At 40.0% G+C, this 14,952-nt stretch overlaps 1 protein-coding gene across 1 annotated transcript in view; it reads right to left on the bottom strand.

The window, feature by feature from the left end:
• Nucleotides 1–312: 312 nt before the first annotated feature.
• The window catches only part of eno4 (enolase 4), a 42,797-nt gene continuing 28,157 nt past the window's right edge, over nt 313–14,952 (bottom strand). Inside the window, exons 8-13 of the mRNA XM_014202762.3 lie at nt 13,488–13,652; nt 13,274–13,399; nt 12,970–13,165; nt 3,554–3,615; nt 1,262–1,379; nt 313–666 (exon numbers count right to left, since the gene is read on the bottom strand). Coding sequence (XP_014058237.3) covers nt 602–666; nt 1,262–1,379; nt 3,554–3,615; nt 12,970–13,165; nt 13,274–13,399; nt 13,488–13,652 — 732 coding nt within the window. The 3' untranslated portion in view covers nt 313–601. The remainder of the gene's footprint in view (nt 667–1,261; nt 1,380–3,553; nt 3,616–12,969; nt 13,166–13,273; nt 13,400–13,487; nt 13,653–14,952) is intronic.

Raw genomic sequence — 14,952 nt, 5'->3', positions numbered from 1 at the left:
CTAACAGGGATGTAAAAAAAATTGTACACAAAATCTGAGAGAAATAAGGTTTTTGTGCGTATGGAAAATGTCTGGGATCTTATATTTCAGTTCATGAAACTATTTATCTTCATACAACAGACCTGCATCTGTCAATGCTGCAGTCAGCTCTCTGCTGAAGGAAAGAAGACCTCGGAATACAAAGCCTGTCTGTTGTCCACACTGCATTATACCAATAATGGAAAAATATTCATAAACCACACCAAAAACTATGGTTATGGTGACCACAGATGTATTTAAAAAAATATATATATTCTTTGGAATTTGAAAATCTATGTTTAAATATCATTTTCAGTTTATTTCAGAGTTTGCAATGCAAAAGTATTTTGATCAATTCAGTTTTGTTGCTATGCAGACCAAGACTTCCTTTGGTTAGAGTGAAACCTATTTACATTAAGTGAAGGCTGAAAATCCATTCAAAAATGTAATGGTGTATCATTTAAATAGATTGTATGAGCTATTCATTTTATGTCCTGTAATTACATTATATTGATGTGAACATAAATAGAAAATGTCATTTGGAATAAAAACATGTTGTTTTTTTGTTTAATCCCCGAGAATATTATGTAGATGACTGCTCCTCCGTTTCTCCAACAAAGAGAGGAGATGTGTGTTGTTTTCTTGAATCTGCAGACAGGAAAAAAAAAAGTGAAATAAGTTGAATGGACAACAAAGACTTTAAAAAGGCCAAAGAGAAACTAGCCCCTGTATGACAGTCTATTGAACGAGTTCTGTAGAGGTCTGTGTACATTGAACATGCCCCTCCTTGCTCCAGGCCCCTCTATTCTAGGTCTGTGATGTTTTCTACTGCTTTGACAGTACTAAAAATATATATTCCACAGAGCCAGAACCAAACAGTATACCAGAGTCCTGTATATGCAATTGGTGCACAAGTTAATTCTTTATTTTATACAAAGATGAACTCGCTTTTCAGCAATTGTCTAATGTCCCTGTCCCTTTTTTTGTGTGTGTGTGTGTGTGGGGGGGGGGGGGGGGGGGGGGGGGCAGCGTAATTATGTGGCCAATTAACAGAACCAAGGTAGATATTTTTTTGCCAGCTCCTTTCCCCCCCCCCCTTCATGATTCCTGACACACAGTTTCCTTTCACAGGCAGGGAGAGATGTGTTCTCACCAGCCAACCCATTACTGCCTCTCCTCCCAATAGCTTTGTCTAGCCTCCTCTTTCTACCGGCTGAAAAGACAAGAGAAGAAAAAGCCATACCCAGTATTCCCTGCTGGGCCAATTCTTCCTCTATAGAAATCAGACGGTTGTATTTAGTCAGCCGCTCTCCACGACTCAGACCTCCCAGTTTGACATACCCAACTCCCAGGCCTACGACCTGAGGGAGAGAGCAAAACGCACAATGACAACAGTTTACAGGCATAGAGCGCCAACATGCAACTGCTCATCAGCAAGGGAAAGACAAGACGCCGTCAGTTAGCTTTGTTGTAGTGTGAGTACACAATGACAGGCAAACTGTTTATGATATCTCTTCAACAGAGGTTATTGGGCCTTGTAAATACACACACTTGTATTGTCAAACTCGTGTAGAACAGAATACATACATAATTGCTGAGTTACTGCAATTGATTGTGGGTTGTTCCACGAAATGAGTGCCTTTTGTATGAGTGCCTTGGATATTTTAAGAAGAAATTGCGTGCAAATATTTAATAAAAAAATGTTGTTATATAAAATTAAATGCCCTTTAATATAGACCACATTGAATATTCAATAAATCAAATTTTTTATATAATTAGACTAAAGAGCCCAAATTCTGCATTTTGAAATCTCTGACTTCTAGGAAGATTTTAACCCAATTAACCCAAACACTTCTCCAAGTTTTCACCATCATTCTAAAGCACTAGTTATTTAGATGGGATAAAAATGTTTCAACAACTTTTTTGTGAAACTTGGATTCAATTGTTCCATTCCCCATGTTACAAGGGGATTTATGGCTGATTTAAGATAAAGTTGTCAACCCTGTTATGGTCAACCCCGTTATACTTATTAGGCACTTACTATAGTTCTTTTTTTATTTAACCTCTTGTGAAGGAAAAATGTGTTTTTCAAGAAGTTGAACATGTGCTTTTTATGACAGAAAGTAAAAAATTAGGTATAATAACATTTTAAAAATCATCAAGTTCCACTACGTAGCCCTTTACACTTGTACCCGTATACAGGTTGAAAATGGCAGATTTGGGCACTGGTAAGCTCCTAAATTGGAACGCAGTGGCTGTACAGTAACATGCTATACATGACATCAGAGCTCAGGCTCTACGCTTCATTCACAGCATTCTTGGGTTTTGACTGACAGCCGTTCTGAACTTGGGCACAGCACGCGACAAGATGTTGCCCCAATCCCTCCGACTAATTGGTCAACTTTTGCATTTTTTTGAGTCAGGGAACTGCTGTAAAGTAAGATGACTCGTTGTATTTTGAAAGATGAGACATTGAGGATTATAATAAACACCCCTTTGATGTCATACAAGCGAGCCAAACACCTGTGAGTCCAAACGTGCACTTCACATTTCCATATCATAAAACTTGTCATATACAGTGTCAACATTTTTTTATCACTGTGTTAGATGTACAGTTACAAGATGACATGGTGTCATAACCTGAATGCACTCATGACTCCTTTCTAAACGCACCAAAATAACAATCTGTTTTTTTAATTGCCCCGTATGATCCTATTTTATAACTTAGCTAGTCATGTAGTCAATAGAACAAGCTTTCAAATTATGCCCACCTGACCCAGATTGCGATTTATAATGGGCTGTTTTTGGATTGCATAAACAACAGTAATTGTGTGATGGCTGAGATGCAGGGTTGTGTTCCAAACAAAACAACTACAGGTGTGCTTGTTCTAGTTCCTCAACAGCACAGCTAGAAGAGCTCAAAAGCACTTTGTAGCTGAAGACTTCTTTGAGTCATAAAAGTGCACTGAAATAACTTAGGAACTGTGCACACTTTGGAGAGGTGTGTGTGACCACTTGGAGACACCAGTTAGTCCTCCCACTCAAACCCTTGTAACTTTTTTTGTTTTATGTCGCACCTACCCCACATTTTCCAGGAATATTCGTATCATGTTACTGAATGTATCCAGTGTATTTTCAAATTTTGTTATTAGCTAATGCGGTGAAAAGTACAGTAAATGTAAAATGCACATAAAAGCAACAGTGTAATGTTTGGATTCAGTTTTGTGTCCCAGCTGAAATGTTGTGTCCTCAACTTTGGTCTAAAACGGTCCCCTTTCAATTGCTACCATGCTTATGCATATTATTATCATATTTCTTCTGTAAGAAACATTTCAATTGAGCCCTATCCATATATGCCAATTCCCACGAGTGTAAAGGGTTAAAAGGCACCTAATTGGTGGAACGACCCTTGTCAGACTTACAAAAGAGTTTCAGTCAAACAGATTGATAGATAAAGACACAGAGAGAGATAGACATGTAAACATATAGATGTAAAGAGACACACAAAGCCAGCGAGTAGATGACTAAACCTCACCATATCGGAGAGGGCGTCGTCACTGCAGGGCTCACCGCACGTCGTTCCAATTATCACTGCACCTGACATACAAAAGGTGACACACACACACACACACACACACACTCAAGTCATTTACTGTACATGACCAGGTCAATTAATCAACTCTTTACACTATCTGTCATTACAGGGGTTCGTTCCCTCTTGAAATACACTGCATTCCCCAAAATAAACATTAACAAACTAACAAACCTTAGTTTCATATAGAAAAACATTCATTTGAGTGAGATCGTAAGAACAAAGGTAATCTCCGAAACCCGGAACTTAAAATCTTGCGAAATTGTGTCAGATGCTCGGTTAAATCCTGAGGGGAGACATGTTAGAAAATATACTGACGAGACTAACGAAGCCCTCTAAGTGGAAACTATCGCGGTGAATCCCCAACAAGCCCCTCGGCCCTACCAGAGATACTTCATATAAAGGTTACGTTACTCTGCTCAGACATTGCATCCATCAACCAACGGTTGCATGCCACGTCATTCGACTGAACCGTTGGGCACCAGATTGCTATAACATATGATGTGGTTAGCTGATACTTCAAATACCAATCCAGACTAGGGTTGAAAGGCGGGAAACCGGTTACAGAGATAATACCAAGAATTACCGCCCAAACCACTCCCTTTTCCCGGGATAAATCACTTAGAGAAACCGGTAAATTATAATCAATTATTTATATGAACAGCGTGACGTGAAATGGAACTGTTCCATTTTATGCAATGTCTCAATCTGGATTCTCTAAGGCTTTCTCTCTGCTCTCTGCATGATCAATCATCAATGCTCAGGGTGGGGACAGACTGCCCATCTCAGTATGGACCGCAGTTCACAATGCATGTCGACCTATCATCTCATCATGGTAACTTTTTTTCTTGTGACAGGTGGGCCTACATTTTCTGCAGCAGAGTCTATGCTACAGTAACATAAACACCGAATGCGTCTCTAATGTACACATCTCCATCTGGCTTTTCGGGGTCACATTATTTGTTTAATTTTAAAGATACATTTTTTTAAACAGCCTATCACTCGAATATCATTGCTTTAAAGTAGTGCACGTGCAAGCACTCTTGCAGCATTTCTATATTTTTACTATTTTCTACATTCTACATGTAGAATAATAGTGAAGACATCAAAACTATGAAATAACACACATGGAATCATGTAGGAACCAAAAAAGTGTTATACAAGTCAAAATATATTTTATATTTGAGATTTTTCAAAGTAGCCACCCTTTGCCTTGATGACAGCTTTGCACACGCTTGGCATTCTCTCAACCAGCTTCACCTGGAATGCTTTTCCAACAGTTTTGAAGGAGTTCCCACATCTGCTGAGCACTTTTTGGCTGCTTTTCCTTCACTCTGTGGTCAAACTCATCCCAAACCATCTCAATTGGGTTGAGGTCGGGGGATAGTGGAGGCCAGGTCATCTGATGCAGCATTCCATCACTCTTCTTCTTGGTCTCTTATATATATACGGTGCATTCGGAAAGTATTCAGACCCCTTGACAAAGATGTTAGTTCGGGTTCAAGTCCGGGCTCTGGCTGGGCCACTCAAGGACATTCAGAGACTTGTCCCGAAACCACTCCTGCATTGTCTTGGCTGTGTGCTTAGGGTTGTTGTCCTGTTGGAAGATTAACCTTCACACCAGTATGAGGTACCTAAGCGCTCTGGAGTAGGTTTTCATCAAGGATCTTTCTGTACTTTGCTCCGTTCATCTTTTCCTCAATCCTGACTAGTCTTCCAGTCCCTGCCGCTGAAAAATATCCCCACAGCATGATCCTGCCACCATCATGCTTCACCAAAGGGGATGAGTGTGACGCTTGGCTATCAGGCCAAAGAGTTCAATCTTGGTTTCATCAGACCAGAGAATCTTGTTTCACATGTTCTGAGAGTCCTTTAGGTGCCTTTTGGCAAACTCCTAGTGAGCTGTCATGTGCCTTTTACTGAGGAGTGGCTTACTTCTGGCCACTCTACCATAAAGGCCTGGTTGTTGGAGTGCTGCAGGGATGGTTGTCCTTCTGGAAGGTTCTCACATCTCCACAGAGGAACTCTGGAGCTCTGTCAGAGTGACCATCGGGTTCTTGGTCACCTCCCTGACCAAGGCCCTTCTCCCCTGATTGCTCAGTTTTCCTGGACGGCCAGCTCTAGGAAGAGTATTGGTGGTTCCAAACTTCTTCCTTTAAGAATGATGGAGGCCACTGTGTTATTGGGGACCTTCATGGCTGCAGACATTTTTTTGGTATCCTTCCCCAGATCTGTGCCTCGACACAATCCTGTCTACAGACAATTCCTTTTACCTCATGGCTTGGTTTTTGCTCTGACATGCACTGTCAACTGTGAGACCTTATATAGACAGGTGCATTTCCAAATCATTTCCAATCAATTGCATTTACCACAGGTGGACTCCAATCAAGTTGTAGGAACATCTCAAGGATGTTCAATGGAAACAGGATGCACCTGAGCTCAATTTTGAGTCTCATAGCAAAGGGTCTGAATACTTATGTAAATAAGGTATTTCAGTTTTTATTTTGAATACATTTGCACACATTTCTAAAAACAATTATTGCTTTGTCATTATGGGGTATTGTGTGTAGATTGATGATACATTTGTTTTTATTTAATCCATTTAAGAATAAGGCTGTAACCTAACAAAATTTGGAAAAAGTGAAGTTGTCTAAATACTTTCCGAATGAACTGTACATGTATTGGATAACGATACAATCATTTGGGCTTTTTTGGGCTTGTGCTCATAAAATGTCTTTAATGTAGGGTTCCTAAAAATGTATTTAATGTATGGCTCATCAGGCTCAGGTAGCATCAGGCTTGAATGTTCATTTAAAGCTCTTATCAAATCCAGACATAGGCCTATTTATGTGCTTAATATGCTTGTGAATGACACTTCCGGTTTTGGAGGGAAATACAAGGTTACCCGGGAGAAAGGTGATTTATTTTCAGGATGGAACATTTGTAAAATACCGGGAAAATATTCAACCCTAATCCAGATGTTGCAAGATCTGGCATGTGTCCACAATGCCTGGGCAAAGGAATGCGCCCAATGACGAGATACTTGTGTCTCCACCCTAACAATGGAATTCGTTGTCCACAGAGTATTATTTGTATATTTTTTTGAATATTCGATGAGGGGTGTTGATGTCAACTCCCTGTATTCTATGCTAGCCTCATGAACATGCATAGACCATCTCGAATTTCAACAGGACCAACTACGATAGAGTTTCCGGCACGTCGCGTTCATCACACGTATATCAGTACACTCGTAACAACCTAAGCATTATGAAACTTCTATTAGATCCAATAAGCCTCATGACTAAACTCAACATTATCATTGCCCCGATACAAAAACTCCACATTTGTATCATTTCACCCAGTCATTTCACCCGTTTTATGTACTACGCCATTAAATTGTGTACTACATCATCCATTTCGTATGCTATGTTACGTCCTGCAAAAATTATAATGATTATTTATAATTTTTATTCGTATGATATGTTACGAATTTGTTGCGCTTAAGTTCCTGGAGTGCATCTCTAACATGGACAGATTTTGGGCCCTTACCAACTCATCGTCACGTGTTGCTGACGAAACTCCAAGGGTGACTTCAAGAGTAGCGAGGGGATCAAATAAACCCAGCAACTTCGGAACGCACTCGTGATTCGATTGATGCAATTCATGTTCCACATTTAAATAATAACATTTGCATGAAATTCAAATTCCCCCTGTCATTTTACAATATATAAATCTCAGTTACAGTGAAATGTTTTACTTGGGATGCATTTATTTTGTTACATGTATCAAGCCTCTAAATCAGACACAAACAAAATACACGTGGCTCATTAATAAGACTCGCCTTTCCATTCTGTTGTATTAAATTGCGCAAAACTACAAACATACCACAGTGCATGTTGGGATAGTATTTGGCTCTGGAGCCAGCAGATGGTCTAATTAACCCCTACCCCCTCAATAATGTTCACTCCCTCAGCTTTGAGAAACTTGTGCATACGGCAGAGGCGCGCGTGAAGGAAATGGAGGGTCGACAGGCGAGGGGAATGGGAAGGGACTGATTTGCGATTCATCCCAATTAGTCGTCGCATCCCAATCTCTTGACAAATGCTAATACCATTTATGTTACGCACATCTGTCCACGAGAGATTAGAACAAAGGTAAATCGACTGAACATAATCTTTGGTCCCATGACCTATTACGGTATAAATATCATGGGGTTGCATCATTTGACAGATAGCTGGCTCTCGCGGATGACATTGATTTGGCTCCCTGTGATCTAAGGTTCAATTCGACAGCATGCAAAAGGGGAAATCTTCCCACTAAGCATTTACCGATGTCTTTATCTTTTTTTGTGTGCAGTCCGTTTCAACTTCCACAGACATCCGGTCCGGACCAGCCTTTTGGCCCAAATATAGACGTCTATAATTCGTTCAGATTGGGCCTGGTCTGTACCGGACCAAATCTGAACCAATCATAGAGATCTACAGGTAATTGCCAAAATAAAGGACACACTAACATAAAGTGTCTTAATAGAGCGTTGGACCACCATGAGCCATGACAGCTTCAATGTACCTTGGCATAGATTCTACAATAGTGAAGGGCATGAGTTATCGAGTACACGAGTATACAAACGGATGTCAAAACTCAATCTTTAACCAGAGACTACATATTTTTGCTTTGTGGCTGCCCGAACGAGCAAGTGAAATTTGGTCCCTATTCTGTGTCTGGAGCTCTATTGGAAGGATGTGACACCATTCTTCCACAATAAATTCCATAATTTGGTTTTATTGATGGAAAATGCTGTCTCAGGAGCCTCTCAAGAATCTCAAGTGTTCAATTGGGTTGAGATCTGGTGATTGAGATGGCATATGGTTTACATCATTTTCATGCTCATCAAACCATTCAGTGACCACTCGTGCCCTGTGGATGGGGGCATTGTCATCCTATGGGGGCATAGCCATGGTAGCAAAAATAATGGCCTGCCCAGCATTTTTATACATGACCCTAAGCATGATGGGATGTTAATTGCTTAATTAACTCAGGAACCACACCTGCGTGAAGCACCTGCTTGCAATATGCTTTGTATTCCTCATTTACTCAAGTTTTTCCATTACTTTGGCAGTTACCCGTATGTTTCACAAGTTGACAGCACAGTACAGTACTGTACAGTAAAGAAAAGTAGAGTACAGTACAATACAGCAGAACATATTAGAGTACAGTAAATAAAATAAAAGTAAAATATAGTGTACTATTGTACCCTGCTATACTCTAATGTACTCTACTCTGCTGAACTAAACTGTACTATACTGAATAAAACTCTACTGTCCTATACCGTACCATACCATACTGTACTGAATAAAACTCTACTGTCCTATACCGTACCATACTGTACTGTACTGAATAAAACTCTACTGTCCTATACCGTACCATACCGTACTGTACTGAATAAAACTCTACTGTCCTATACCGTACCATACCGTACTGTACTGAATAAAACTCTACTGTCCTATACCGTACCATACTGTACTGTACTGAATAAAACTACTGTCCTATACCGTACCATACCGTACTGTACTGAATAAAACTCTACTGTCCTATACCGTACCATACCGTACTGTACTGAATAAAACTCTACTGTCCTATACCGTACCATACTGTACTGTACTGAATAAAACTACTGTCCTATACCGTACCATACCGTACTGTACTGAATAAAACTACTGTCCTATTCCGTACCATACCGTACTGTACTGAATAAAACTCTACTGTCCTATACCGTACCATACTGTACTGAATAAAACTCTACTGTCCTATACCGTACCATACCGTACTGTACTGAATAAAACTCTACTGTCCTATACCGTACCATACCGTACTGTACTGAATAAAACTCTACTGTCCTATACCGTACCATACCGTACTGTACTGAATAAAACTCTACTGTCCTATACCGTACCATACCGTACTGTACTGAATAAAACTCTACTGTCCTATACCGTACCATACCGTACTGTACTGAATAAAACACTACTGTCCTATACCGTACCATACCGTACTGTACTGAATAAAACTCTACTGTCCTATACCGTACCATACTGTACTGAATAAAACTCTACTGTCCTGTACTGTACCATACCGTACTGTACTGAATAAAACTCTACTGTCCTATACCGTACCATACCGTACTGTACTGAATAAAACTCTACTGTCCTATACCGTACCATACCATACTGTACTGAATAAAACTCTACTGTCCTATACCGTACCATACTGTACTGTACTGAATAAAACTCTGTCCTATACCGTACCATACCGTACTGTACTGAATAAAACTCTACTGTCCAATACCGTACCATACCGTACTGTACTGAATAAAACTCTACTGTCCTATACCGTACCATACTGTACTGTACTGAATAAAACTCTACTGTCCTATACCGTACCATACCGTACTGTACTTTACTGAATAAAACTCTACTGTCCTATACCGTACCATACCGTACTGTACTGAATAAAACTCTACTGTCCTATACCGTACCATACCGTACTGTACTGAATAAAACTCTACTGTCCTATACCGTACCATACCGTACCGTACTTTACTGAATAAAACTCTACTGTCCTATACCGTACCATACCGTACTGTACTGAATAAAATTATACTGTCCTATACCGTACCATACTGTACTGAATAAAACTCTACTGTCCTATACCGTACCATACCGTACTGTACTGAATAAAACTACTGTCCTATACCGTACCATACCGTACTGTACTGAATAAAACTCTACTGTCCTATACCGTACCATACCGTACTGTACTGAATAAAACTCTACTGTCCTATACCGTACCATACCGTACTGTACTGAATAAAACTCTACTGTCCTATACCGTACCATACCATACTGTACTGAATAAAACTCTACTGTCCTATACCGTACCATACCGTACTGAATAAAACTCTACTGTCCTATACCGTACCATACTGTACTGTACTGAATAAAACTCTACTGTCCTATACCGTACCATACCGTAATGTACTGAATAAAACTCTACTGTCCTATACCGTACCATACTGTACTGAATAAAACTCTACTGTCCTATACCGTACCATACCGTACTGTACTTTACTGAATAAAACTCTACTGTCCTATACCGTACCATACCGTACTGTACTGAATAAAACTCTACTGTCCTATACCGTACCATACCATACTGTACTGAATAAAACTCTACTGTCCTATACCGTACCATACCGTACTGTACTTTACTGAATAAAACTCTACTGTCCTATACCGTACCATACCGTACTGTACTGAATAAAACTCTACTGTCCTATACCGTACCATACCGTATGTACTGAATAAAACTCTACTGTCCTATACCGTACCATACCATACTGTACTGAATAAAACTCTACTGTCCAATACCGTACCATACTGTACTGAATAAAACTCTACTGTCCTGTACTGTACCTTACCGTACTGTACTGAATAAAACTCTACTGTCCAATACCGTACCATACCGTACTGTACTGAATAAAACTCTACTGTTCTATACCGTACCATACCGTACTGTACTGAATAAAACTCTACTGTCCTATACCGTACCATACCGTACTGTACTGAATAAAACTCTACTGTCCTATACCGTACCATACCGTACTGTACTGAATAAAACTCTACTGTCCTATACCGTACCATACTGTACTGTACTGAATAAAACTCTACTGTCCTATACCGTACCATACTGTACTGAATAAAACTCTACTGTCCTGTACTGTACCATACCGTACTGTACTGAATAAAACTACTGTCCTATACCGTACCATACTGTACTGAATAAAACTCTACTGTCCTGTACTGTACCATACCGTACTGTACTGAATAAAACTCTACTGTCCTGTACCGTACTGCATCGTACTCCACTGTACTCTACTCTCCTAAACTGTCAGGCACTGTACTGTGATGTTCAAACTTATGAAACATAGCCTAGACGTCTATGATTAGTTCAGATTTGGATCTGATCTGCACCGACCAAATTTTGTTTGGGGGCGGAGCTCATTGGAATAATAGTGTTTGTTTCCATTCTTAGGCTTGAGTGCGGCTGCTCGGCCATGGAAACCCATTTCAATAAGCTCCCGACAAACAGTTCTGTGCTGACGTGGCTTCCAGAGGCAGTTTGGAGTGTTGCAACCGAGGATAGACAATTTTTACCTGCTAGGCTCCAGCACTTGGCGGTCCTGTTTTGTGAGCTTCTGTGGCCTACCACTTGTTGCTCCTAGACATTTCCACTTCACAATAACAGCACTTACAGTTGACTAGGGCAGCTCTAGCAGGGCAGACATTTGACAAACTAACTTGTTGGAAAGGTGGCATCCTGTGATGGTGCCACGTTGAAAGTCACGGAGCTCTTCAGTGAGGCCATTCTATTGCCAATGTTTGTGTATGGAGATTGCATGACTGTGTGCTCAATTTTATACACCTGTCAGCCATAGGTGTGGCTGAAACAGCCGAATTCACTAATTTGAAGGGGTGTCCACATACTTTTATATATATGGTGTACATTATGTAACTGTTACTGAGAATGTTGTTGTAGTTGAAGTGGTCTGTTGGTTTATTCTGTAGGTTTGACTACAATGAACGTCATCGCTGCTTTTGAAAAAGCTAACATAAGTCCATGTGACAGATATAATACATATTCTGTTGCAATCTTCAGCTAGCTCCTCTTTCTTATATTAAGAGGCTTGAAAACATATTGTTGTGATAAGTTGTGATATTATGATATAATGCTTACTTCATTGAGAATGTATGTGCAGTTGAAATTTGGCCATAGAATTAATGACCGGGAAAAAAACGTATTTTCAACGTCCGGAAAATATGTATTTTCACCTTTCATTCAGCACCTAAAATGCACCGGATTTCAATGTCTGGTAAATATGTATTTTCAACATCCGGAACATACGTCTTTTCGACATACGTAGAATACGCCATTGCACCTTTTATTCAGCACCTAAAATGCACCTGACTTCAACATCGGAAAAAGACATCTAAAAGATTCATCCAACAGAATCCATCAGAGCAACCATGTATGTCAGCGTGTGAGTGAACTCCCCCCATCCCTTAGTAAAAATGTTTAGTTCCATCTCTGTCGTATACACTGTGTCTATTCAGTTTTGATGTTATAAAGTCAATTAATTTAGGTCAATCTGGCCAATATGTAGGCTAATTCCACTAGCATGGATTTGACATTCCCTCCATAAAACTATGCATACTATACATTTGACTTACAATAGGACAATGAGTCATATCTTAGTAAGCAATAGCTCTATGTAAAACTGACTCCATCAGTGGCTCCCTTACCTTTGTTCTCTGTGGTGACGTGGATCAGGTCGGTGACTGTGATCTCATTGCTCTGATTGAGGATATACCCTCTGACCCCTGGAAGAGATGGGGCGTCCTCCCGTGAGCTGTGACACTGGGGCTTGGAGGAGATGTCAGAGAGCAGGCTACACGAGGCTCCAACCACACTGCTCAGTCTCTCCCACTGCTCCACATCCTTACACAGGGGTCACATACCATGAGCTTCCACAAGCACATTTGTACTCACCAACGCATGTCTTTCGTTTACTGCGGTATTGTGTTCAGAGCTGTGTTCCCGTCTTACCTCTTTTCGCAGAGGATCGATCAGGGCTACGACTGCTGGGTATTTACTAATCAAAGCCTCATACATGTCCACTAGTTCATCAGGAGACTTGGGTGTTCCTGTAATAACTTCATACTTTCCTTTTGGCTGTAGAGGAGCAAAAACAGAATGAATACATAGAATTGTACTCATTGTGCAAGGCCACACTGCATGTTTTAACATTCTGTTTACATACATAGTCCATTAGGTTGTGAGCAGCACAGTTTACTGCTAAATGGATCCCCTTTCCAAGTGCCAATCCAAGATTGTTAGATGCTTCAGTAATTAGATCGAGAGGCTGCTCAGGACGCTCATACCCAACAACTAAGGCTCCAGAGTCAGACACTGTTGGCAGTACAGGCTGGAAAGAGAGAAGGGATGTTTGGTCAGCCGTCATAAATGCACACAAAGTGTCATTGTTAATAATATACCTGTATCTGTGGAGAGAAGTGCTGGATCATCTATTTGCAGTTTGATAGTGCAACTAGTGCTTAACCATAAACAGATGGCATTGAATTGATTCAAGCCTTGAAAAATGTACGTTTTCATGTAATGTGTACAGGGCCTTCAGAAAGTATTCACACCCCTTGACTTTTTCCACATTTTGTTGTGTTACAAAGTGGGATTCAAATGGATTTAATTGTCATTTTTGTCAAGGATTTACACAAAATACTCTGTAATGTCAAAGTGGGAAAAAAATATATGAAAAATAAGACGCTCATTTATCTTGATTAGATAAGTATTCAACCCCGAGTCAATACATGTTAGAATCACCTTTGGAAGCGATTACAACTGTGAGTCTTTCTGGATAAGTCTCTTTTTCTAAGAGCATTCCACACCTGGATTGTGCAGCACTAGCCCAAATTCTTCAAGATTTGTAAAATTGGATGTTGATCATTGCTAGACAACCATTTTCAGGTTTTGTAATAGATTTGCGAGCAGATTTAAGTCAAAACTGTAACTCGGCCACTCAGGAACATTCACTGTCTTCTTGGTAAGCAACTCCAGTGTAGATTTGGCCTTGTGTTTTATGTTATTGTCCTGTTGAAAGGTGAATTCATCTCCCAGTGTCTGGTAGATAGCAGACTGAACCAGGTTTTCCTCTAGGATTTTGCCAGTGCTTAGCTCCATTCCATTTTTTTTATCCTAAAAAACTCCCAGTCCTTAATGATTACAAGCATAACATGATGCAGCCACCACTATGCTTGAACATATGGAGTGGTACTCAGTAATGTGTTGTATTGGATTTGCCCCAAACATAACATTTTGTATTCAGGACAAAAAGTCAATTGATTTGCCACATTTTTGCAGTATTACTTTAGTGCCTTGTTGCAAACTGGATGCATGTTTTGGAATATGTGTATTCTGTACATGCGTCCTTCTTTCACTCTGTCAATTAGGTTAGCATTGTGGAGTAACTACATGTTGTTGATCCATCCTCAGTTTTCTCCTACCTGTATCTTTGTAGTGACTGGGTGCACACTACCCAAAGTGTAATTAATAACCTCACTATGCTCAAAGGGATATTCAATGTCTGCTTAAAATATATATATATATATAAATCTACCAATAGGTGTCATTCTTTGTGAGGCATTGTAAAGCCTCCCTGGTCTTTGTGGTTGAATCTGTGTTTGAAATTCACTGTTCGACTGATGGACCTC

Source organism: Salmo salar, chromosome 01, assembly GCF_965601325.2.
Source record: "Salmo salar chromosome 01, fSalSal1, whole genome shotgun sequence".
Classification (NCBI taxonomy): domain Eukaryota; kingdom Metazoa; phylum Chordata; class Actinopteri; order Salmoniformes; family Salmonidae; genus Salmo; species Salmo salar.
This window is presented reverse-complemented; position numbering and strand designations above follow the sequence as displayed.